At 45.5% G+C, this 25854-nt stretch overlaps 1 protein-coding gene across 3 annotated transcripts; it reads right to left on the bottom strand.

Moving 5' to 3' along the window:
- Positions 1-1587: 1587 nt before the first annotated feature.
- Positions 1588-7925, bottom strand: LOC133895264 (probable WRKY transcription factor 4). Of its 3 annotated transcripts, none has more exons than XM_062335430.1 (5): positions 7343-7925; positions 4099-4763; positions 3855-4001; positions 2579-2674; positions 2264-2402 (listed from the first exon to the last, which is right to left on the bottom strand). In XM_062335430.1, the coding sequence occupies exons 1-4, from the start codon at positions 7814-7816 to the stop codon at positions 2581-2583; spliced, it is 1380 nt and encodes a 459-aa protein (XP_062191414.1). In that variant the 5' UTR covers positions 7817-7925; the 3' UTR covers positions 2264-2402; positions 2579-2580. The 3 variants fall into 3 exon arrangements, with proteins under 3 accessions (XP_062191411.1, XP_062191414.1, XP_062191413.1); XM_062335429.1 differs by having other exon boundaries at positions 2265-2402; positions 2536-2674; XM_062335427.1 differs by lacking the exon at positions 2579-2674 and having other exon boundaries at positions 1588-2402; positions 7343-7923.
- Positions 7926-25854: the final 17929 nt, after the last annotated feature.

The raw sequence follows: 25854 nt of genomic DNA, 5'->3' as shown, positions 1-25854 counted from the left end.
TGTGCTCCAACTACGAGTACGACCTACCGGAGGGCAGCAACCATGGTGGCTACCGTAGTTATGTACTCATATCTTATAAAACTATATCACAACTATCTGTCATTTACCACTAATGATTTTGTTCTTCTTTGCTGCGTCTTCGCCACCACTATGTGACTTCATACAGTGGTTGGATACTGAGCAGAGTCAAGCAGATTTGTTCCTCCTGCATGCGTAGCACCAAGCAGTATGGAGATGATTCCATAAAATGGAAGCGGATGAGATGACAGAGGCTACCAGCAAACGCATACAGGAGGAACATCGAAAGCTGAGAGAGGAGGAGAATCATCTGAAGGAGGAGGCATGTGAGGCAGATAGGGAGAAGAAGCGTGAGATGGTATGTCGGGTGCGTGAAGCTGGACCTAAGCTGTTGAGGAAGGGAAAGTACCCCCATTACACTCAGTAGAGTGTCAGTAGCAATCAGCTAGTTTCAATTCTCTAAGGCATATCAGATTTAGAGTCAGTACATGTCTAGGTTAGTATGAAATCTGTACCGTACATGCCATTGTCACTATTAGAGTTTGTATGTGGCCTGTCTGTGGTTTGCGTCAGTAGTAATTGACTTATTTAAATTCCCTAAGATATGTTAGGTTCATAGTCGGTTCGTGCCTATGTTGGTATGAAAATTATATAGCACATGCCATTGTCGCTATGTGTAGCCCGTCTGTGGTTTGCACGATTAAAATTTTCATATTCAATTGCACTTATCGGATAATTTACATTTCAATATTACACCATTGCGTCGTATTCCACTACAATTTTCCATTAAATTATTATTATTATTATTGGTGGATATAAAAACAGTCCAATACAAAAATATAAGTAAATTAAAAAATACATGTCAACCCTCGGTTCGCAGACAGGCCTATCGGCACTCAGTGTGCCAATAGGCTTGTTGGCATACCGTTGCTGACACGCCTGTCGACTACAACACCACTGTCGGCATACCTGTTCACAGTACCCGGGACCTATTGACACACAGTGTGCCGATAGACCCTTTCGGTCTATCGTGCATGCCAATAGGCACAGGCCCCACTGCCACGTCATTCCACGTGGATTGTCGACTCGAGGTGTGCCGACACACGCACCTATTTCTACAAATATTGAATTTTGGATAATACTTTCACAATTATTTAATAAAATAATATTATTAAAAAAATCAAATCTCTTATACTTTTGTCATCACGAAGTGATGTTATGTTTAGAACACGCTAAGCTGGCCCGAATCCATCTAAATCAGCAGAACATTTGAGCTACTCATACTGAAAACAGAACACTAAGAGATCAGGTTATTACGCTAAGCCTTGAGTTTCCACGAACTACTGAAACTCCGTCTGAACCTCCTTTTAAGTTGGGCACCGATTATAAAAGCATCTCTAAAGTTTTTTGAAAAATCGTCAGGAGCTATGCCTCCAAACCGATAACCGATAATCGTCTGGGAAACCCACAAAACAAAAGCCAAATTTAACAGCAAGCACTGATGGTTCTAACAAGCTGAAGTTTCTACCCATAAAGCCTACTGCGGGATGTAGGTATGGAGTTTCAGTGTTAGCAAATGGTGCAGATATTATAAACTGCAAACAGCATACATCATGTCCATTCCTTGTTGCTTAGCAATAAATCAAACTAGAACAGTACAACAAAGATTGTTCTAAAGAGCACCCCTACACGTCATCTGGGGTCCTTGTTGCTTAGCCTCCGTAAGAAATACAGTACCTATACACACTAGGGATTGAAAATCTATACGAGGAAACTGGTCATGGCTTCCAGAACCTAATGCTTCGTCAAATGCTCACCAGAGCTCCACATAATGCCGAATGCCAACCCTCATCTCATACACATGCTAACACAATAACAGATCACGAAACCAATAAATATCAATCACCCTATCCCAACAGAATCAACTGTTTTGGACAGGAACTGCAGCAGAAGTCTCTTTCATGACAGAATTCTTCATGTCATCAGAATTAGTTCTGATGCTGAGCAGTGTCTGTGCCGATTCAAGCACCTTCTTGCCTCCAAGTTCAAAAGCGGTGTCCTTAACGGACTCACAGGCGGCATCCTTCTGTGTGCCGGTTGGAGGTTTCTCATCTGGTGTTGAGGTTGATGTGTTGGGTTGATCAGTGGCCGTCGCTGATGAAGTTATCACTGATGATGAGGTTGATGTGTTGGGTTGCTCAGTCGTTGTTGCTGGTGGAGTGACCACAGAAAGTGGTATGTCTATCAACTCCCTGCTGCTTCTAAATGGTTCATCATGGTTGTGTTTACCTTCATAAGTCACTACGATATTGTTAACATCATCTGGTGCTTTCTCAACATGCTTACGGACAGGACATCCACCATGTGTGCAGCGGTAATAACTCCTGCAAAGGTTGACTCAGAATGCAACTTCATTAAAACACTACCTAGTAAAACATGACATATGGGCACAGCATGATAAACAAAGTTTAAAGAAAGAACGCATACTGCAAAGGTTAATGAATTGGGTTTATGCACCTTAAAATGCTGGTAATTGAATTTTGGATGTCATATGCTGTACCGTTAATGAATCTGTATCTTCAATCTTTGTGTAACTTTTTGTTTCAAATGTGCAACTACTTGTATCTGGTGCCAGCGAGAATTTATTATAGCATATCTACAGTAGTCAATGAAAATTTGTAAGTTGTAGCATATTCTGAATATCTGATAGCTTTTTAATAAAAGACAGCTCAAACAACAAAGGTGTGCGGAACTTGTGATCCTTGGACATTGGCATGATTTTACCGAAAAGAAATTGCAGACTGGAACAAGCAATAAATCAAGTTCATCTTAAGCACAAATCAAGAATGGGACACCAATCAACAAAACAACAATACTATGGGTTAAGTTGTCATAAGGAACATTGACTGCATGATGGAAGTTTCTCACCAGGCTTCGATTGTGCCTCCACTGTCCACCTACGCATCTAGTACAACAATTTCCATAGCGCAATCCTATTGCTACAACATCACCGTATCACCCCTTTAAATTACCACTCAGTACTACCCTTGTATCACCGTATTGGCCCCAAACCCAACACGAGGAGGAACAACAGCACACTAGATCACACATACAGGTGGTGTACAAAGTAATCACCAGTATCTCATCATAAGGCCTAATATGCACTTCTACGTCCAAGATTGCAAATTTTCACCAAGGACTGCTAATCATTATATTGATTCAATCACATAAACAGTGTGCCAATAGATTTGTCTTTTAAACTTCAAAGGAACTTTCTGGGTAGTTTTGAAAGTGTTACTACTGTATTGTAATACAAAAAAATGTGACCTTTGTGATCAACAACAAAAAATGCTGCCATATTTTTTGAATATCTTATTGTTTCCATACACATATGATACAAAGAAAAATTATTGCAAGATGTGACTTCGGATGGCGTGCATCAGATATTCTGCTACAAAGCACCATCAGATGTAATATGTGCATCAGGGACAAATAGTTCTTTTAAATTATCAAACCAACACTACTACCGAAAGGCTCAATGGAACAACCCATTACCCAGAAGTTGAGATCAGAATAATCCAAACCTCCAGCTCAGGAAAAGAAAAGGCATAATGAGGCATGAGGAGATGAAAAGCCTCTAGCAGCAAAATACAAGTAAAAATACTAAATATCACCACAGGGTGGAGAAAAATAACTATAAAACTGCAGAGTGTAACATTGCTCTGCAGTGCTGTGATCCATTGATGTTTAAGTGCACATCATCGTAAAATTGACCTAGAATAAAAGTAGCAATCATGTAACTGCTGTAACTATGGATGAGATATAGCAGCACCCACCTGGGGTTTGGATTACCCTTCACAATTTTTTGTCCATACTTACGCCATCTGTATCCATCACTCATCTTTCCAGCCTGCACCATAATCTTTTGCTCTCTAACAGTTCTGAGAACCGGGGTTAAGTTATGTGTTGTGGTTTTGACTGTCCTGCTCGAAGAACAAAATAAACGAAACAAAAGGTAAGAACTAAAAACAACTAATCACGAAAACATGATTGAAGCAAATATCCCAACAGTAAAATGACCTTCGCTTCAGCTGGGGCTCTGCACTAGGATGTTCATCCTCGGATTTGTTACCAGCATCCCCTTCACAGTCACTTGAGCAAAAGAGATGCTGCTCAGAAGTTTCAGAGGCAGCACTCTGGTCTAACTTATATGTAGGTGTACGGGATTCTACAATATCTGTGCTCACAAGTCGCAAGGTTTCGTCTCCAGAGGGAACACCAATAGGAACCACTCTTTCTTTAGCAAATCTGGTCTTTTGTGGGGGTTCATGGTCATGTGCTCCTCTATATATAATTTCCACAACGCGGCCATCAGGGCAATGCTCAACCTTCTTTTTAGCCAAACAACCTGAGTTAGTGCATCTATAGTAACTCCTGGAATTATCACTACTTTTCACTTGCTTCTGACCATATTTCCTCCAGTTGAAGCCATCAGCCACCATATTTACAACAACATGGTGATGCGATTTTGACTCAGATGATAATGACTTGTCTGCCATTGGACTACAAACACTTCCTTCAGTTACTGGCAGAGCTTGCTGCAGTGGCACTAGGGCTTTAGGTGTTATATAAAATGGACTTGATGGCGCTTCCGAACACGCAGATGAGGTTGGTGATTGCAGCTGCATTTGTGCCTGAGCTGTAACACTCGCCAAAGCTGCTTGATGACTCATCGTAAAGTGGCCCTAATTTTCAAAAAAGAGATTTTTACAAATCAAAGTAATCCAACAAAAGATAGCATTATATAGAACTGTAAAAAAATGATAGCCTGTACATTGTTGACATGAAAACCAAGTAGCACAGCAGTGCATTTCTAGTAAGATCCTATGCGACAAGCCATAGGCAAGAAAGCTTAATAACTTATACCCACCAATGAAAGATCTTCCAACCTCAAATTTAGGTGAAGTACTACCCAAAAAATACAAGAACCTAGGATATTTGTGATAAGTTGAACAAGATTTGTCGATGCTTTGTGAACCGTCGATCTTACGAATATGTGAAGGATGTAGGGGATACTCCCTGTAGCCGAATCTTACGCCAAAACACAGAGATTTATACAGGTTCAGACATCCCAAAAGATAATAGCCTTACGTCATGTCATCTTGTATTGATGTTCGAGATAGATTACAAGGGGGAGGGGGTCTTGGCCAGCCTAGATAGATCTAAACCTTGTCGAGGGCTCCTTGTGTGTAGTCTCGGCAAGATATGGATGTAGATTGCGAGTACAGAAGGCTTGGGGCTCGTGGTGCGCTTGAGGCTTTTGTGGGCTAGAATCGGCTTCTAATGACTTGTCCCCCGCAAGGACCCCTGGCTCCGTATCTATATGGGGATCATCGTGTGGCCTCTGGACTCCTTTCCAAGCAGGATTCTGTTATCCTTAGAGATAAACTTCTCTGTTTACAAGATACCCTGGTATCTGCGGGTAGTTTCCAAACGTCTAAGGATTCCTTTCCCAGATACGAACTTATGCCCCGAGAATACAGGAAACCCTATGGGATCGATACATATAAGATACTGATATACTGTAGTTTTATACTACCTATCGTCAAGATTAATCCAGCCATTTACCACATGAAACAGAAGATGACACTGTGACCTGACATGTATTGGACTCGATTTAAGAACTACTATCTTCATGTTTAACAAGAACCACTAGGATCAAGACACATAGATATCATCCTATCATAACATTTGTACTACTATATTGTGTAAGAACTTAGAATGGTATCTATAATATTAAGTTGCACACTCATATCCATAAAATTAGTGCCTGGATTCAAGGTTCTAAAACTTTGTAACCAATAATGGAACCGACCACACACCAAATGGTGATTATAAGGTATAAGCCGAAGCATAATCTGGCCTAAACGCTGATTCTAGTAGAGGCACCCGTTCCTTGTATACAGCTGAGTATACCTGTTTTTAGAACACTGCCTGGATTGTTTTATGTTACACATGAAGGAATTACAAACTTCTAAAATATTGTAAGTTTGTATCATTTTTTCGTCAACATCATGTGTTACTTTTTTAAACAAGTTTATGTATGTTTTGCTTCAGCCTAAACATGGCATACTTCTAAAGGGAAAAAAAAATCACATTACAGGGTGTGCTAAAAGGTAGCCAAGTTTGTTTTGTTACTTTCGTTCAAACAGACAGTGACATGTTGCCAGCATCCAGCATACCCCCCCCCCCCCCAAAAAAAGAAAAAGAAAACACACACACACACACAAAGGGGTTTCTTACTAACACTTCTAAATGCAGAAAAAATCTTATGCGTCACCTGGATTTAAAATTCAAAACAAAAAAATCCATTGTTCAAAGCCCAACCCGACTACCCTGGGGCAGTAAAATTACAAAAGATGACAAAATAACAACTAAAAATGTTGCAAGAAAACCACTCAACTGTCAGCAATAAACTATTAACTATGGATCTACGATATAATTGCAAGCTCTACCAGAATAACTGCACAAGAACAAACCTCAGAATATTACGGAACTCCAAATTGCTCTATTTTATCGCATATAAGTAATCATGTTGCCATTTATTGTAGTTCTACCAGAATAACTGCACAAGAACAAACCTCAGAATATTACGTAACTCCAAATTGCTCTATTTTATCGCATATAAGTAATCATGTTGCCATTTATTATAGTTCTGCTTCCGTACCAGGCTACAACACAAATGAACTATCAGTTTGGTTACATGTTAATTAATCCCAAGGAAGTCCAAGTCCTTATTACTAAGAGGCCCAAAGCCCTGGCATGAAACTTACTAATCACAGGAGCACTAAATTTCTGAAGATGGCAAAGCAATACAACTGCAAAAAAAACTGTTGCAATATGCAGCTACACTTAACACACGAGCTACGGCATGTCACCAATAGCATTACCCCAGTGCCAAGCCTCCCCTGGATTGTATACCTAGAAATTGTAATTCCAATCCAGCACAATATCAAGAAACTGCATAAATGTGACCTAACATACTGATGTGCTAATTGGCACCATTTCTAGCACTGGCCATCACAAGAAACTTAATACTATGATTTAGCATCAGTTCTGATTGGCTAACTAGGATGTGAAATCAACTATCACTTTGTCCACTTATGAGTCAACTCACAACTGCGAGCTTTCAAATAATATGCATGGAGCATCAGGGAAAAAATCCTTCACGAAATGAACTGCATGCTCCTAAACCATCAAAACCTCATCCAGGGCCCATCGAAAGAGAGCGAAGGATAGACAGAGAGAGGAACGGCAGACGCACCGGGAACCCCGGAGGCACGATGAAGCATGGCACGGCCACCACCGGCACCGCGAGGATGGATGTTTCCGCACTGGCCCCAGCCGGCCGCCTGGTCGCCCTGACTTCCTTCTCCTTACCCTCCACAGGCACCTTCCCCTTCCCCTCCGCTTCCGCCTCAGCCTTCCCCTCTATCTTCCCCTCATCATATTTCTTCCCCTTCTCCTTCGCCTCCACCTTCTCCCCGTTCTTCGCCTCCGACTCCGTCTTCTTACGCGCCTCCTTCTCCGGGTCCACCACGGACGGTGCCACCCCGGGTGGCTCCGGCGGCGGGCACATCTCCGCCTCGGCCGCCGCCGCCTCTGGTGTCGGGCGCTTCTCCTCGGCCGGAACCCCGGGGGCCTCCGCCGGCGGCAGGCGCGTCTCCTCCACCTCGGCAATCGCCGGGTCTGGGCGCTTCTCCTCAGCCGGCGCCGGCTCCGGATCGCCGTCGGCCATGGAAGGCTCCGGAAGGGAGGTGGGGAAAGCTAGGGTTTGCTGGGCCGGAGGGTCGGAGAGGCGGGTGGGGGAAGAGGACGGGTAGCTTTGACTGACATTGACCGTAGCAGGGAGGTAGTAGTAAAAGCCGGGGGGTGGGGTGCCAACCGCGAACGGAACGGGACGGCACGGCATCGATGGAGGGGTAACGGCAGTTACTGGTGAGGGATGGGACGCCGTCAATGACCTAAGGGTCAAACCGTCACAGGCATGGTTCATGGTACCGACTTCCGGCGGTAATCGAAAAACCACGGTAATTACAATTATCGGTTAAAAATTTAAAAAATTCGAAGAAAATTTATTCGGTAAATTTTGAATTTTTGCGAGAAAATCGTGTTTTTGCCCTCTCGGTAACCGCTCGGTTTTGGTCGGTTACCGAGCGGTTTGGGTCGGTTACCGAGCGATTTTCTCGCATTTTTGATTTGGTCGGTTACCGAGCGGTTTGGGTCGGTAACCGCTCGGTTTTCTCGATTTATCGAGCGGTTTTATCGAATTTCAGCGCAGTTCAACAAAAAACCTAAAAAAGGGTTCAATCTTGTAAAATCAATAACTAATTCATCTGAGCTTCAAATCAAGTGAAACAAATTTTGTTGGCTTCCTTGTAATATGATCTACATGATAAAAGTATTTATACTCATAAAAAAGTTCAAAATTTTCTGTGAGAAATTTTATTTGTTAAACCAAGGTAAATGCATAGTTTACTCTTTGCTAATCCAAAAATCATGAAACTAATTTTGTTAGTCTTCTTACATGATTCTATATCTTTTAAAAATATATGAACTCATGAATTAGTTATTGTAACATGCATGATTGTGTAAATATGTTGCGACTAGATTAATTCATAACTAACCCATCACACCTCAAACATTAGTGAAACCACTTTCATTAGCTTATTTATATTATGATTTACATAAAAAAAATAATAGTAGACATGAAAAAGTTAATTACAGTGCTGTTTCTTAACATATTCACTTTATGCTTGTGAACTTTGTAAAAATCATAGAGAATTTAATAAAACTCTAAATAAAGTGAAATCAATTTTAAAGATTCTCTTAAAATACTTTTTATACAAGAAAAATATGTGTTTGCATGTTACACTTTTCCTTAACATGAGTTAATAATTGAGCCGCACACTTCAACTTTTTTTCATTTTTTTCAAACTTTCTCCCTATAGAATATGATGCAAACGACATTATTTTTGAAAAAAAATTTCACAGAAGGTCTTAGAATTGTGTCTAGTTTTTTTTAAAGATTTTGTTGAATTGTTTTTGAATTTTTTTTATTTTTTCGAATTTTTTGAATTCAAATTTCAGTTACCGTTTGGTATTTAAAACCGGATCGAACCGGGAAGGTCGGTAACCGCGTTTTTTGGGCGGTTACCGACGGTTTTTTAACCCTGGTCACAGGTGGTGCCCTCACCGTTCGTCGTAACGTGGCTAAGCACTGAGAATGATACTATGCAGTAAACAGGAACTAGTTAAGTACTTTTATTGTAAAAATATATAAATATTAAACATGTTAATATAAAATATAATCTTACGCGGATGTGAGCGTTGTTGAAGAATATTTAGTTTGATTTCAGATAGATTAAAAAAAGATTATCGGTTAAATTTTCTCTTAATTAATTTATTTATTTTAATTAGTAAAACGGTACTATATTCGTAGCTAGTAATGAGGTGAGTAGTCTGAAGAATGAGAACAGATGATAAAAATAGATAAATTATTTAAATTTTGGAGTTTTATTAGATAGGAGTAGAGCAGAGAGAGACGGTACGAGAACCAAACGAAAGAGACGGCACGAGAATCAACTCGTGTTTTATATATAGAGATTGAGTTCTCCCGAACCGTAAGATTTCTTGATTAGAAATCGATTTCGCGAGCCAGTGTGAGAAGTGGAAGACCCACTAGCACAATTAATTTTTTTCTTTTCTTCTTTATTTTTTCATCTAAATCTTATTACTAAGGTCTTATTTGTTTGAGTAGTGAGAGCAGAGACAGGAAGGCTTAGGAGTATGTTGGATCTTATCGTTTTTATGTAATGACAAGTTTTTTTATCTTTTTTATTGTATTTTGTTTGTCATATTATTGTGGTTTAATTCATACTTGGTTTAATTTTCTTTCAAACTAGCATGATAAGTTATTTTAGTGCTAGGCTTTTCTTAATTATTGTTCTATGTTGTTGTATGCCTAGTATGATAGGGTGAATTTTATTTAAACTTCTCTGCTCATTTGCGTTGTCATCAATCATTAAAAAAGGAAAGATTATAGTATCTAAGTTCCTAGATAAGTTGTAAGTGTTTCGGTGATTAAAGACAACATATCATTGTGACTAACAAGTTTATTTTGAAGAGGAATTGAAAGATTAGTTTACAATGTTGTTGGGTGATCTTGGTTCCTTAATTGAATGTTGACCAACCAAAGGATGTAAACGTCAAGATTAAGGACATTCTAGTTCTAAGTGTCATAAGAAGATGAAGCACACTTAGAATAGCACAGACTCTCTTTTATTCTTTAACTGTACAATAAAAAGGGACTAAGAGTAGTACCTTGATCTAGTTGAGTCTATATTTGGTGAGATACACACTCGTGAAATTCTAGCACTAGCTACCTCAGAGAAGCCTATGAATAAGTTGAAAAGAAGACAAAACTTAAAAAAAAAATGAATTAGACAAGTTCTAGAAAAACTCTATATGCCGGATGGTCCGGCGCTAAGAAGTATGTACACGCTAGATTATTTGTTCAGAAGCGGGCTCTAATGCTTGTACACGTCGGATGATCGGACGAGATTAAGTTGGCTGTGCTGGAGTATTTTTTAGAAGGATTTCAAGTTGTACACGTCGGATGGTCCAGCATATATATCAAAGGCATAGCCGGAGTAAAGTCCAAAGGGATTTCCTTCGATTTAGCGGAAGATGATCTTACACACGTCGGATAGTCTGGCGTATGTATCGAAGAATTAGTTGACGTCAGATGGTCTAGCGTATGTATCGAAGAATTAGTTGGAGCGTCGGATGATCCGGTGTCTGGAGCCTATGCACGCTGAATCATCTGGCGTTTATGAAAAATATCGGTGGTTAAGGAATGGCTAGTTTTAGACCTTTAGCCTATAAATACCCCTTATTTCGTCTAAGTAGATCTCTTGCGAGTCAGAAGAGCTAAAATATTTAGTGTGTGACCAAGAGGAAAGAGAGTGTGCACTAGAGTGATTTGTAAAGTTCTTAATTGAGGATTAAGGATATCATTAGTGAAAGAAGAGTAGCAAGTGTGCATCTAGCTGTAGTCTAGGTTTGATTTGAGTCAAATAAAGCTATTGGCTTGTTACTCTTGGTGGTTGACAACATCTAGCCGGTCTTGTTAATTGGAGGTGTCTTGGTGAGGTCTTGTAGGAGCCCCGAGAAAAAGCTTTGTACTTCGTTTGAAGTCTGTGAATCTAGAGATGGAGAAGTGGCTATCATTAGAGAGAACTTGAGATTTAGTGACTCAAGGGGAGCGATATTCTTAGTTGATGCTCCAACGAGGATCAGGGGGAATACCAACTTTTGATACTCAGAAAAAAAATCCGTTGTCTTCTTACCCATTTCTTTACTTTTATGTATTTACTTTGAACATTTACATTCTTTCAAGCTCTGTGTTGTAGCTTGCATATTTTCTTGCAAGCTTTTTTAATATTCTGCAATTCACTTTGTGTTATAGCTTGCATATTTTCTTGTTTAGAATTCTATTTTTTGGTCGTTGTAGTTGCTTTACTATTTATCTAGGATAAGGTTGTTTACTTGTTCTAGAGTTTAACTGAAATAGTTTGAATTAAGTTCCTATTCACCTTCCTCTTGCACCATTTGATCTTTTAACCGTTGCAATAAACCGAGCACTATACTAATGAGTTTAAAAGCTTGACATTTAATTAATCCATTCATTCCACCCCAACCTGCCATACACACTTTGGGCCACACGCATAACAAAGCATGTGATTTGCGGCTGCTTTCGCATGGGCGACATATAGGAATTGCGCTTATATATATTAATATATATATATATATATTAATATTTGTAAGACTACACGTCTGCTTCAAGAAATAGCAGGAATAGACTATTGTTCTCTGTTTATCGAGTGAGATCTTTTTTATATAATTTAGTCAGCGCGGTCCTGCCGACATCAGCATCCCATTTGCTTCGAACTCAGCCGAGAGAGGGAGGAGAGGAGGAGAGGGAGGGGAGGGGAGGAGAATTTGCAGCGAAGCCCTGCTGAAGTAAAGAAGTATGTTTGTTTTCTCTATTTTTTTCAAACTTGATAAGATAGTCACTAGACATAGGTTATAATGTAGATTTAGGTTTAGAATAGGGTTAGACATAGTTTAGCAATTAGATCATATTTGTATGCATACTTTAGCAATTATATGTAGTATTTAGACATAGCTTAGGTATTAGATGTATGATTTAGACATAGTGTAGGTAAAATTGAGGTAGTAGATGTACGATTTAGAGGTGTTTGATGTAGCGATCCGAGAATATTTTATTGCAGTATAGATTATATGTTGGCTGTAATGAATTTTGCATTATTATAGATGTTGTTTTACATAATTTTTTATGTTCTATCGTAATAATGTTAGGATTTTTATCGATGATTATCAGATATGTTTGACTAGTGGCAGTTTTAGATTTTTTATGGGGACAATGAAATGTTATATGGTTCGGAAAGGGTAGTACTGTTCGTATTTCAGTCAATGGACAAGGGTATCTTCAGACCTATGCACAAAAGTGTCGGACACTTGTACGTTCAGTTGATGCGGGGTTTTAAAATAGACCCGAGGTTTAAAAGATGACCATTAGCATTGTGGGCAACCGTATGAGATATGGTGTGTATTGGGAGGTGTACCCGCTCAGGATCTTGTGCGCAAAGGTTGACCTCCTATGCTGCTTGTGCAATGAAAGAGTAAGGAGGAAGTTGGGAAGATGCAAGGTGAGGGGTATGTAGAGGAGGGTGATGAGTAAGAGTATAATGAAGATATTGATCCAGATGGTGCAATTCATCGAATTATCCGACTGAACCGACGGTGAGGCAAACGAGGGGGAATGAATCCCTTCTCCAATTGAATAGATGGAGCGGGATGATCTTGAGGCTGACAAATCTTCTGAGTATGACATCTCGGATGATGAGGACGATGCTCATGTTCCCATGGATTAGAACAATCTCAACTTTAACATCCTTGTGGTGAATGAGGGGAATCAGGTGCCTTGAGAGTATACACAGAATGAGGCGACTTAGGGTGTTAGGTATCCTACCAGTTAGGCTATGAAGGATGTTATGACTCAATGGACAACATCACTTCGATGGTAGTTTTATGTTATCAAGTCAAGCAAAAAGGTATATGATGTCAAGTATGCGAAGGAGGGTTGCTCGTGGCGGGTGCTGGCTATGACGTACTGCGGCCTATGCTACGCATGCACGAAGACGGACGATAACGCCATTCTCACTAGGTGTCCCCTACTGCTTAAAATGTGGTCCTACAAGCGCATCACCATCAGCAGGCATGTTATGGACCATAGCGCCTACCAGTTCCCTATGGATAGTGTCAACGACCCAACGATGGGATCGTTGTGATGCAGACGGAGGGTAAGAGCTCTGAACTTTGCATGTATTTGTTAATTACTTTCTTCCTTTGTTTGTCTAACTTAGTTTGGTTGTACAACCATCTTGGTCTAGTGTGCAGACACATCGGGCGTACCTGAACTTCATTCTCTAGTTCGATGAGTTGATGATGAACATCGTCCACTAGAGGTTGTACATGGAGGAGGACGTACATCGACGTGCTCTGCTTGGACTTTCGGTGATGCGTTTACGGGACCGGGAGTACTGGCTCACATGATGCACCCTTATCTACAAAATCTACGCCGAGGAGTACTCATTGCATCGCATGATGTGGTAGTTTAGGAAGTTCTAGTCGTTCCCACTCCCAATGACTAGGACGGTACCTACCAACATACACAAGTGCGTCACAATATACTTATCTTTTCATTGTACACAATGCAACACGTTAACTCATTTGTTTATGTTTTTTAAGGTTGACGCATAGGGGGCTCATAGCACAAGCATGCTTGCGAATGGTGTGTAGATGTGGGTTGACCAATGGGACCATGCTGTCGAGAATATTTCGACGAGGATCGACCACACACTGATGAGGTGTACGCGAGTACTTGTCCTAGTTCGTGGCTAGGACACGCACCTAAGTCACGTACACATCAACTAAGCTTTCGCAGCATGTCCTCAACGTTCACAACATGTATCCGACGCATAGGGACTAGACGTGTTTACTTGAGGTACGTACAACACTACGTGACTCCTCATTTACTACACCTTGTTGCTAAAAAAAATGAGTAATGAAATGAAACTTATATTTCCAGAGGGACACTCTGCACCAGATTGACATCATGGCACGGATGACCAAGCTCTGGATCAACAGTGGCCTCCCCAGGAACGAGGTGAGCGTGACGTTAGGTTGAATTATCTGGCATGTGAACAAGGTGTTTAGGGCACTCAGCTGTAGGTCGTCCTCAGACGTTGAGGTGGGAGCACAAGCATCCACTCCTCTCTCGGCACGCCCGTCTATGATGTTCGCCGAGTCACTGCACCTATTAGTATATCTGACCTTCACCGCTGAGCCGTCAAGGCCATCTTCCACCCCAACTTATCAGCACTACTATAGTGACCCCTCAAGGAGGTAGCCCTTCTTCAGGGCCACTGACCCGCACTACAGTGGTGTCTGGGCTAGGCATTCTTTCTCTAGCACCGGTGACCCCTGCTACAACGTTAGAGCATCCAGGCCAATCTTCACTAGTGCCAATGACCACTTCTATGTCGGCAGTGGGTCCACGTAGCTTTCCGGCATGGACTCAGGTCCTTCAACTTCTTGCATACTCAGCTCGGGTACGATACTGCCTTCATGCATAATCAATTGTTACATAAGTAACACTTTATTGGTGATAACATGTTATCTTCGTTGTTACATGTGTAGAGATTGACGATGTTGGGGGTCGTTGTTAAGGACCCCCGACGGCCCCATGGCTTCGTTGGCCCATGCCCATGGGTCCACGCCTCCCGAAGGCTGCTTTTGACTTCCAGGCTTCGGAGTAACTACCTCCCAGAGTCATGCCTCCTGAAGCCTCTATCTCCCAGAGCCATGCCTCCTGAAGCCTCCATCTCCCGAAGCCACGCCTCCCCCGGAGCACCCGTCTCCTGGGCTCAGGCAGGCTTCCCGAAGGCTATGGGGTAGACCATCAGGCCCCAAGAAAGATCTCCCAGGAGAGGAACACTGGTCATCCTTTGCCTGCAAGGAAGTGGTCGGCATTAATTAACTAAACTAGTGGGCACCGTCCCGGCACCCCAGTACAATGGAGGTTATCCTGACACCCCTGACATCACAACGCCGGGTCGCAATTGGAGACCAGCTCACCCCTCTGGGTACAAGTACCCCAACAATTACCATGGTAGATATCTAAGGGTAAAAAGTAGCTATTCAGGATAAGGCCATGTAACTCAGCCTTATTCTGGATATTTCGCACATAGCTGTAACTTGCACGCTAAGCTACGACAACCCTATAAATAAGGGGACATGGCCGTCCGAGCAGGAAGACACGCTCAACACAGCATGGAGGAGCATAATCATAAAGTTTTCCTATGATACTCCCCCTCGGGGCCTCCTATTCATACATGCCTTCGACCAGCTCCGAGTCCCGCAAAGCCGGCTCTTGCCAGGCCACAGACCCCTCCAGGGGTTCCATGGGCCCCCCTTGACGCCCTAGGCCAGATAGAACTCCCAATCATCTTCGACGAAGGCCCCTTAGCACGGACAGAAATAGTCACCTTCGACGCTGTGGACGTACCCTACGCCTACACCGCCATCCTGGGACGAGGAACCGTGAATAAATTCAGAGCCATGCCCCATCACAATTACCTCTTCTTGAAAATGCCTGGACCCCAGGGACTAATAGCTGTCCACGGCGGTCAAGACCTAGCTAGGCGCATCGAGTATGGGCACCCTGCTCCACTCCCCGATCGCCACATCCATGCAGTAACACAGGAGGGCTCCAAGGACCCTCCATCGGCATATCCCAGGAACCACGGCCCTCCGAGGCCACAACCAGAGGGAGACATAAAGCGTGTCCCCATGCACCCAGAACAGCCCGACCAGGCCTTCCAAATAGGGGCAGACCTCACCCCCGAGCAGGAAGCCCAGCTCTTGGCCGTCCTACAGGGTAACCTCGACACATTCGCACGGTCACCACAGGATCTCCCCGGAGTCGACCGCCGCATTATCAAACACTCTCTCTAGGTCGACCCGAAGTCCCATCCCGTACGCCAAGGGCTTCACAAACTCTCCCCAGAGCTGGCAGAGGTTGCAAAGGAGGAGGTCCAGAAGCTCATGAATGCCAGCGTTATCCAAGAGGTAATCCACTCCTACTGGCTCTCCAACGCCATCCTGGTAAAAAAAAACTTAGCGGGAAGTGGCGTATGTGTATCAATTTCACATCACTATACAAGGTGTGCCCTCGGGACCCATACCCCATTCCCTGCATCGACCAGCTAGTAGATTCCACCCCCGGCTGTGAACTGCCGAGTTTCCTGGATGCCTCCTCCGGGTACCACCAGGTGTGGATGGTGATAAAGGATGAGAGCAAGACCAGCTTCATTACCCCCTTCGGGGTATACTGCTACGTCCAGATGCCTTTCGGCCTTCAAAATGCTGGGGCCACCTTCTCTCGCCTAATACACAAGGTACTGCAACAGCAACTGGGCCGTAATGTCGAAGCCTACTTAGACGATATCATGGTGAAAGCTGACCAAAACCAACCACGGCGTCGACCTGCAAGAAATGTTTGATAGCCTCTGGACTGCAGGCGTACGACTGAACCTAGAGAAATGTGTCTTCGACACTAAGGCAGGAAAAATATTGGAATATCTCGTCTCCCAGAGAGGCATCGAGGCCAACCCCATCAAGATCTGGGCCATCTCAGAAATGTCACCTCCCACCAATCCAAAAGAAATACAACGCTTGGCCGGCCACCTCACAACCCTTAGCCGCTTCCTCGCCAAATCTGCGACGGGGCTCCAAACCATTTAGGTGGACTTCGGAGTGCCAAGTGGCATTTGTGGTCCTCAAGACCCAATACCTGGTCCTCAGGTATAACAGACCCAGATCCAATCACCTGGCTGACACAGAAGGAACCCCCTACCACATAGTTGGAACGCAGAGACGCTCTGCAAATACTATGTTAAGGGCCCCCAGGCTCCGCCTCTCCAAAGGTCAAAAAAAAAAAAACAAATAAAACCATAGATTACCCACCCACAAATAACCACCTTACCTAGAGGTATTAGCTCCCAGAAAATACCTACCTCACAAAAATAAACCCACACAGAGCCTGCTAACACCCTCCGGCATCTTGAAGGCACTACCTTCGTGCTGAAGGGGTAAGACCCTCCAGCATCTTGAAGGCACTGCCTCCGTGCCAAGAAAACTAAATCCCTCCGGCATATTGAAGGTTGTGCCTCCGTGTCAGAGAAGTATATCCCTCCACCATCTTTAAGACCTAGCTGACCTACGTGGCGAAGAGGCAAAGACCGCTCCAGCATCTTGAAGGCTTAAGCCTTCATGCTAGATAGGCATTTAACCCTCCGCCATCTTGAAGGTCTAGCTAACCTATGTGGCAGAGAGGCAAAGTCTACTCTAGCATCTTGAATGCATTGCCTCCGTGCCGGACAGGCATAAGACCCTCCGTCATCTTTAAGGCCTGGCTGACCTACGTGACGAATGGATAACCTCCCCGGCATCTTGAAGGCCTAACCTCCGTGCCAAAAAGGATTCGTACAAAGTATTGATCCTCCGGCACCTTGAAGACTAAAAGTCTCCGTGCCAAAATCATCTCACCCCTACGATATCTTCCCTGCTCACATCTAACGCTACACTGTACCCTCAGATATCGCACCCTGCGGCCGCTAACAACCACAAAGTACGAAGGGGCTGGGATAGAGGGCATAAGCGAAACATCGATACGCAAAGCATTGGATACGATAAAATTATAAAAACAAAACTAACACAATGCAAATTCATTCATACACGGCATACAAAGAGCCTGCACTCAGGTGACCACTGTACATCGAATCTATGCCTAGCAAACTCGCTAACCTATTAGACCTCCTCGGAACACTACGGAAGGACGAGGGCACTCGACCTCCATGCCTCCTAGAAACGCCATGGGACTTGGAGGATGGAGCACGGTAACTGTGCACAGGGGGCCAATGCGAATCTCCTCCATGGAGGGTGGAACCACTACCTAAAGCAGATCCCCCTCGACCTCGGAAGATGAATGGCCCACTAGGAAGGGATACGAGTCGAAGGCTGAGAAATCCAGCTCATCCTCCTCCTACTCTTCTGGTGGGGACTCCGTAGCCTGCACCTCCTCCACCTTCACCTCGACCAGGATAGGCTCAAGAAGTTCCAAAGACACCCTTCCATCAGCATTCTGAGGGAGGACAAGGCGTGGAAGAAGCGTGAACCGGCAAACTCCCAGGCTGTTCAAGCTGTACACCAGTCGCCCTTTACAACAAAACATACATTCGGGCTAGATACAAGGGGGTCCTTCGGCTCGACCTTAACCAAGACATCAACGGCCACCATAGGATCCACACGCCCCTCGGAATCACAGGGCATAACAAAGTGACTCCGCCATTGGACAAACGAAGTGGCCCCAGACGCTCCAGACACACTTGATCCCTCCCCGGAGGCGCCATCTTGGATCCTAGCGAAGCCCCCTCCAGCTTCGGGTCGCCGCACCTATACACACAGATCAGAATCCAGTTATCCTCGAAGCCATGAACACTCCAGAACGACACAAGCAAAAACCACAAGAAGGCATACATGACTCTCTATATAAGGAAAAGCCCAAATACATAATGCAGAAGGGGGTAGTCAACATACTAAGACCTTGACCCCCTTCGGAAAGAAAGAAAGCAAAAAACGAACAGCCTACAACAGAGCTACACCTCCGGGGCATCCACACACGAAGACTGCTCCTGCGGGGCAACGATGCGAAGCGAAGGGCCTCCAGAGGGCTGTGGTGCGCCTACCGGCTCTGGATGAGGGGCCGAAACCCCCGACAAAGAACCCGGACGAAGACATCCTGGGGCACCTGGAGTCACCTGACCTGCCATGTAGCGCAGGGTCACGTCCCTGCCGTGCCTTGCCCACAAGTTATGTCGAAAGTTCTCCAGAGCCGCGCAGATCTCCACCAGAGGTGCCTCGGGTCGAAAACCCTTGATCACGGAGTTTGGCACCAGCTGCTCCAGTACTTTGAGAGGACCAACCCTCGCTTGGTGCAGCAGGGTTAGCTGGAGCGCCACGGCCACGCGCGCGTTAGACATTGCGTAGGCCTCCGCACCCTAACCATTACTTTCACGGCAGACCAAAGCCAGAACAGCGGCATCACTGACACCTCTGAATCAGAAGGAAGTGGCGGACACCTGGCCCCAAGGTTGCTCAGGGCATCGGAGGTGATCCGAGCAACCTTCAACGCAAGTGCAGTTAACCGATGGCACTCTGAGCGCAGTGCTCCCTTCGATGCCTGAGCCTCCTCCAGCTCTCGCCACACCTCACCCACCGCAGCTCGAAGGTTCTCAGCATCAGCTTCGGCCAACACTCGGGCCGTGTTGGCCGCATCAACAAACTTCCTGGCCTCCTCAAGGTCTTCAGCAGCCTTCCGCACCTCAGCCTCCGCGTGCTCCACTTCAAAGCCTCCTCTCGAAGACGACCCACCAAAGACTCCGCCCGCTTCCAGGCCCCCTCCAAGGCTTGACGAAGGCTGTTGACCTCGTCACAGGCCACTGCAAGGGCCTAGCGCTCCCCATCTTCCAGTGCCCTTGTCAAAATTACTTGCTACAAGGCACGACAAAAGGAGGAAAAGAACCAAATAAATTACTCAAAATCAGGCATCAGACTCGGTAAATCGTGACTAAACCACTAAACCTGTAGAGTCGCTGCTACCAGACGCGACTCCACTTCCTCCAATAGGCACTGAGCCAAGGATCACTCGACCTCTCCACTCCGGAGAAGAGAGGAGGCCACCACGAAGGCCCTTGACGCCTCCAGGCGCAGTGCGAAGTCATCCAATGTGAATACCCCAAGGCTGGGGGCCCCCCTCGACCATCGCGCAGGGAGCCCCGGCGGAGGGCAAGGTGCCTCCAGCACCGACCGCCAGGGCCAAGTCACCAACCGGCTCGGGGCTCCGCAGAGACGAGGCCATGTTCCCCAAGGTAACCTTCGGGGACACCCCCGGAGAAGTCCTCGAACCCTGCCGGAGCTCCCCAACCTCCGAGAGGGGAGTCAAAGACACATTCACCTTGATGACCACTGTGAAATACCATGAGACACAAGGTCAAGATCTCGGTACATGACCCAAATAGCAATATAGCTAACGAAGCAACAACGTCTCACCAAGTCTCCCAAGCCCTCTCATAGAAGGGTCCGTGACGTCATCGGCGTCCGAACCAGTAAAGCCAAAATCATATTCCACAGAGGCCACACCTCCTCTCTAGCTCTAGCCATGGCCGGCAATGTCCGGAGAGGCCAAGCCTTTCCCCTCCCTGCTCACGACCACCAAGCTGACCCTCACCTCTAGATAGGTCGGCTGCTCCCGGCCCGCCTCTGACGCTTCCTATGGAGCAGCAACACCTCAGATGACTTGGCCATCAAGCCAGTCTGCGAACCTCCAGAGACAGAAGGCCGTCGGGCTCGGAGCAGCTTTGCACAGATTGCAAGAGTGGCACGCGCTCGTTTCCTGGTAGCCTTAGGCTCCAGCGGATCCCGCCACGCTGGAGCCTCCACCCCGACATAAAAGCAGACGTGGTTGTACCACTCCCAGCTCTGCGCCAGAGCCACCCACCGCTCCCGCTCCACATGAGTAGGTGGGCCCAGGATCACCTCATCACTCTCCGCTGCGTGCTCCAATGGAAGACAACTCTCTTAAAGAAAAGGCAGCTAACATCTGTGAATCAAAAAACTAAACAACAAAGAAGATCACCAGAGCTGATGGGGGGCCAGAGTACACCCTCGGCCACTCTTCCGCACCTTTCTCAAAGGCGTAGTCCCAACCCATCTGAAGGGGCTGAATATGCAACATGGTGAACTCCTCCATAAGATCATGCATGCTCATCATTTCAGCCACCCTCCGGAGAAGGGCCAACCGCAAAGCGAACTGGTCGTCCGTGATCCCCATCGCGGGCTCCGGGACATATGCGATATCTCGGTTGGAGGAGCGAAGGAGGATGCAAGGCCAACATTGTAGTAGAACCACCATTGCAACCAGCCGGTATACCACCGACCATTAATAGCCTTCGCCAGGAAGGCATCATGGTATTATGGCCATATCTGAAAATTAACAATGCCAAAGCTAAGGGGCCTCTTTGTCCCCTCACCCTTGACCATCTTCAGCTGACAGCTGGCGAAGTGGAGGGCCATGAAGAAATCCGCCCTCCCTTCGCACCCCTCTGCCCACATGGTCCACTCGAAGGTGGACATGTGGACGATGGTGTTGGCATAGAGCTACGGAAGCTCCACATAGTAGTGGCGGAGCACCTCCTCGAGCAGCGGCACTGACGAAAAGCTCAGGCCCACTTCGAAGAAAGCCTCGAACAACACGACTTCATGGGCTAGAGACTCCGGGACCTCCTCGTCCAGCGGAGGTCAAACGACGGCTCTAAAGGGAACCTTCCCCTCCCTGACCATTTGGTCAAGCTACTCATCATCGATGGCAGACACCCCTAGCACGGTGGTCTACTAGGGATGACTCCTACTGGTGCGGTGGAGCTCCACCCCAGGCGATGGCCCCATCAACAACACGTGACCCGGTGCCACCTGACGGCCCCCCGTCGCGACTGCATCGGTGGATTCGCTCGCCGCCTGAGTTCCTACTACACTCGGGGCACTCGAGCCAGCCATATGGAGCACAGGAAGATGGTGAAAGGTGCTAGATGGTAAAGAAGAAAGAAGAGCAGCAATCGACAGACACACGCGCAAAACAAGGACAGATGGAGGCCAAGGGCAGACGAGAACACGACGCAGGCGAAAAGGCCGCTCAGGGAGATCTCTCCCCTTATAAAGGTAAGGGAGAGATTACACCCCCTTGCCTAGAAAAGCGACCGTATACCCTATCCCTTGGCCTGACAGGCCACGATTATAGGGAAGCAGAACCGCCCCCCGTGGCACCCTAACCACAGGACGCCACGCGTCCCACATCCACCTGACAAGGCACAGTCATGCCCTTCTCACAGGGCACATTCAATGCCCCTTGTCACCAGTGTCATCGGACAGACCATTCAGATCAAGTGGGTCAACTCTTCCCAGGCAAGCCAAGCTATATTAGGGATCAAGAGTTATCGACAGCAAGCCAGGGACCATAGGAGGCCCTGCTCTAAAGGATTACGGGCCCGACCGCTCCGTTGGCCGCCCTCACGAGAGGCTACTATTGGGGGTCATTGTTAAGGACCCCTGATGGCCCCATGGCTTTGCTGGCCCATACCCATGGACCCACGCCTCCCAAAGGCCGCTTTCTGACTTCCAGGATTTGGAGTAACTACCTCCCAGAGCCATGCCTCCCGAAGCCTCCATCTCCCGGAGCCATGCCTCCCGAAGCCTCCATCTCTCGTAGCCACGCCTCCACCCGGAGCCCTCGTCTCCGGGGCTCAGGCAGGTTTCTCGAAGGCTACAGGGTAGGTCATCAGGTCCCAAGAAAGTTCTACCAGGAGAGGAATGCCGGCCATCCTTTGCCTACAAGGAAATGACCGGTATTAATTAACTAGGCTAGTGGGTGCTGTCCCGACACCTCAGTACAATGGAGGTTATCCTGACACCCCTGACATCACCGCGTCGGGCCATAATTGGCGACCGGCTCACCCCTCTGGGTACAGGCACCCCAACAATTACCATGGTAGATATCTATCTCTTATGTAGGGTAAAAAGTAGCTATTCAGGAGAAGGCCATGTGTAGCGAAAATGGTCCTATTAGGCCATGATTGTGATTTTGGTGATTAATGACAAAATAGTCAAGGGACTAACATGTTTGTCAAGAATATATGTTAGTATGTCTCATGGATGTAATACATCAAGAAGCCACCACAACCGGGATAAAGTTTGATTGAATTGGAAAAAGTCCCATAGAAATTGTTCTCCCCGGAAGGTTCAACGTGGGAAGAATTGCACTGTCCAGAGGCTATTTGCCTCACCGGATGAACCGGTGATAAAGAATGTACACGTTGGAGCAATTCTGTCAGAAGAAGTCAGAGTGGATTGCACTCACCGAAAGGTCTGGCAATCAGAAGAAATATACACTGGACTATTTAACATAAGCTTGGTATTTTTGGAGGAAATGGATTATAAGGCACTGGATGATTCGGTGATGAGATGGATATCACACCGGAGCATTTTGTGACTTGTGTCATGGTGCAGAAGACTATAACTCAACGGATAGTCTGGTGATGAAGTGATGCACACCGGAGGCTTCACTAGAGCATTAACAGAGTTTGTGAAAAATCCAGAAAAGAAGAAGTTCTACACACCGAAAGGTCCAGTGATGAAGACAGTGCACACCGGAGTATTGTGTGCAGATAAGAAGTTTGGCGCGGTCTGGCTCAGGATAACTCACCGGATAGTCCGGTGATGAAGAGGATGTATACACCGGATAATATGGTGTTTAGAAGAACTCTGAGTGGAGTTCCAACGACTAGTTTCTGAGAATGTACATACTGGATGGTTCGGTGCTTGTACCTCTGTTAACGCCGGATCATCTGGTGTTCATAAAATATTTGAGCCGTTAGGATAACGGCTAGTCCGTGGGGTTGAGGTTATAAATACCCCTCCACTCATTCATTTGGAGTTGCTGGAGTCCAGAGAAACCCTTGTACACCTAAGAAGACATCCAAGCCATCCTAGAGCACATTTAGATAGAAATTGATATAGGCTTATATTGTGAAAGTTTTGGAGCCAATAATTTTAAGTGTCCTAATTCACCCACCCTCTTAGGACATCCTCGATTCCCATCACCATGTAACTCGGCCTTATCCTGGATATTTCTCACATAGCGGTAGCTTGCACGCTAAGCTATGCCCAACCCTATAAATAAGGGGCCATGGTCGTTCGAGTAGGAAGACACGCTCAACATAGCACGGAGGAGCATAATCACAAAGTTTTCCTATGATACTCCCCCTAGCCCAGTCCATATCTTTAAAATCAATACATTTGTGGTGTTCCTTCCTCTCAAACTTCGTCTCCAAGCTTGAGTCTCCTCCTTAGAAGAAACTCTCACCATACTTGCTGGGGTAAGACGATCTCTTACTCCAACAGATGATGTACAGGACGTAGAGGCGAAGGGTAGCTACATGGAGTTGCTCACCAGGGAGGTACTCAGGTCCCTGGGTACTCGTACATCTTCGGAGAGAGTGACAATGCCGGTACGTTGCAGCTACCTAGCATGCCACTTATGGGGACACAGCCCTCCCAGGATAGCTACGCCACTCCACCGCCCGCTGCATGGCCTATGCGAGTGATCATGCCACCAAACCCGCTGACGTACTCAGTTAACCAGGTGAGAGCACAGAGGCACAAGGTCTCGAGGGCCGATGCAACTAGGGGATCATCCCCAAGAGGGGACGTAACCTATATGCTACTAGGTTATTGTTAGTTTATGGACTTATGCTATGATTGTTGTTATGGTACTATGGTAATGCCAGTGTAATGCTACTTTCTTCATGCTACTATATTATTGTTACAGTTATAATATCTTTAATCTACCATGTTTTTGTTTTGTGATTTTATTCGGACCATACACTCATACCATGATAATTCCGTAACAATCATAATAAATATGTCGACTGAACGTACAAGGGCATATACGATACCCCTAGTTGTCTACCGGAGTTTTACCTAATATGCCTTAGGGAATGTAAAGAGCCCGAATACTGATGGGACGATACACAAATTACAATGCCGTCCTAACAGCGCTTCTAGTCATACTAACTTAGAGTAAACTGGGAGGAGGCACTTGAGTCCCAATAATTTCCAACACTATATTGCGTTGACGGAGGAGGAGTAGGAGCACAAGGTGGAGGAGGACCATCCCTATTGTGGCACGGGTAGGTGCACCACAAATCAATGCATACAGAAGTGTATGCCTGGTGTATTACAGGATGACTTGGTGATAAGGAGATTGGTCCTGATCTTTCGATGAGAGGAATTCTTTCGATTTGGTGGAAGTGACTTTGACGATCCAACCACACCGTACGACGATGATGCGCCTTAGCAATCGCTAAACCAACTCTGGAGGGTTATTGACCTTCCTGTGAGCACGATCAACCTAAACATGAGGTTCAATTCCTGTGAACAATAGAAGAACAAGCAAGAACTCAAGTAAAAGCAATCTGAACTTGCAAAGGTATTTAAAAAATGAATAAAGTAGGGTTCAATTGATGATCTTGATAAGGTGGCTGTCCAGCACAACTTGAAGACTCCAAGTTTGCATGTAGCTAAACCAATCTAACAAAACCTGATCTGTCCATGATGGCTATGGGGGATATTTAAAGGGGTAGAGGATGACCAGGAGGGTTGTTGGGGTCAGACTCAAACCCTTGGATGTGTCCCTAATGGACTCAACTTGATACAAGGCCTCACGACCCAAGTTGAGGTGGCACAACACCGTTTCTAAAAATAGATGTGGACTATTTTGGTAGTTGCGGCTGACTCGAATAGAATTTGGAAGTATGGCTGGATCTATTGGAAAGTACTTAATAAGCTTTCCAGGAAGACTAAGAACATCTGAAATAGACCCTGTATGAATAAATTACAGCCATTTGAATCCAGCCCTATTTCTACAGTCTGAATCTTAATTCAGAACATGTTCAACTCAAATTCTTGCTTCCCTTGGCCCATAAACGATGTTTGGCTTTGAAGAATAGTTGGAGA

This window comes from Phragmites australis, chromosome 16, assembly GCF_958298935.1.
Source record: "Phragmites australis chromosome 16, lpPhrAust1.1, whole genome shotgun sequence".
Taxonomy (NCBI): domain Eukaryota; kingdom Viridiplantae; phylum Streptophyta; class Magnoliopsida; order Poales; family Poaceae; genus Phragmites; species Phragmites australis.
Note: the sequence above shows the minus strand (reverse complement) of the source record. Positions and strands in the feature narration are given on the sequence as shown.

What these genes read in the sequence shown, in the direction of transcription:
- LOC133895264 (XM_062335427.1), bottom strand. Translation starts at nt 7,816, where the DNA reads ATGGCCGACGGCGATCCGGAGCCGGCGCCGGCTGAGGAGAAGCGCCCA. An exon ending in TCGTGCCTCCGGGGTTCCCG is followed by an intron (nt 4,764 to 7,342) that starts GTGCGTCTGCCG and finishes TTTGAAAATTAG; the next exon opens with GGCCACTTTACGATGAGTCA. An exon ending in GAGCCCCAGCTGAAGCGAAG is followed by an intron (nt 4,002 to 4,098) that starts GTCATTTTACTG and finishes TTCTTCGAGCAG; the next exon opens with GACAGTCAAAACCACAACAC.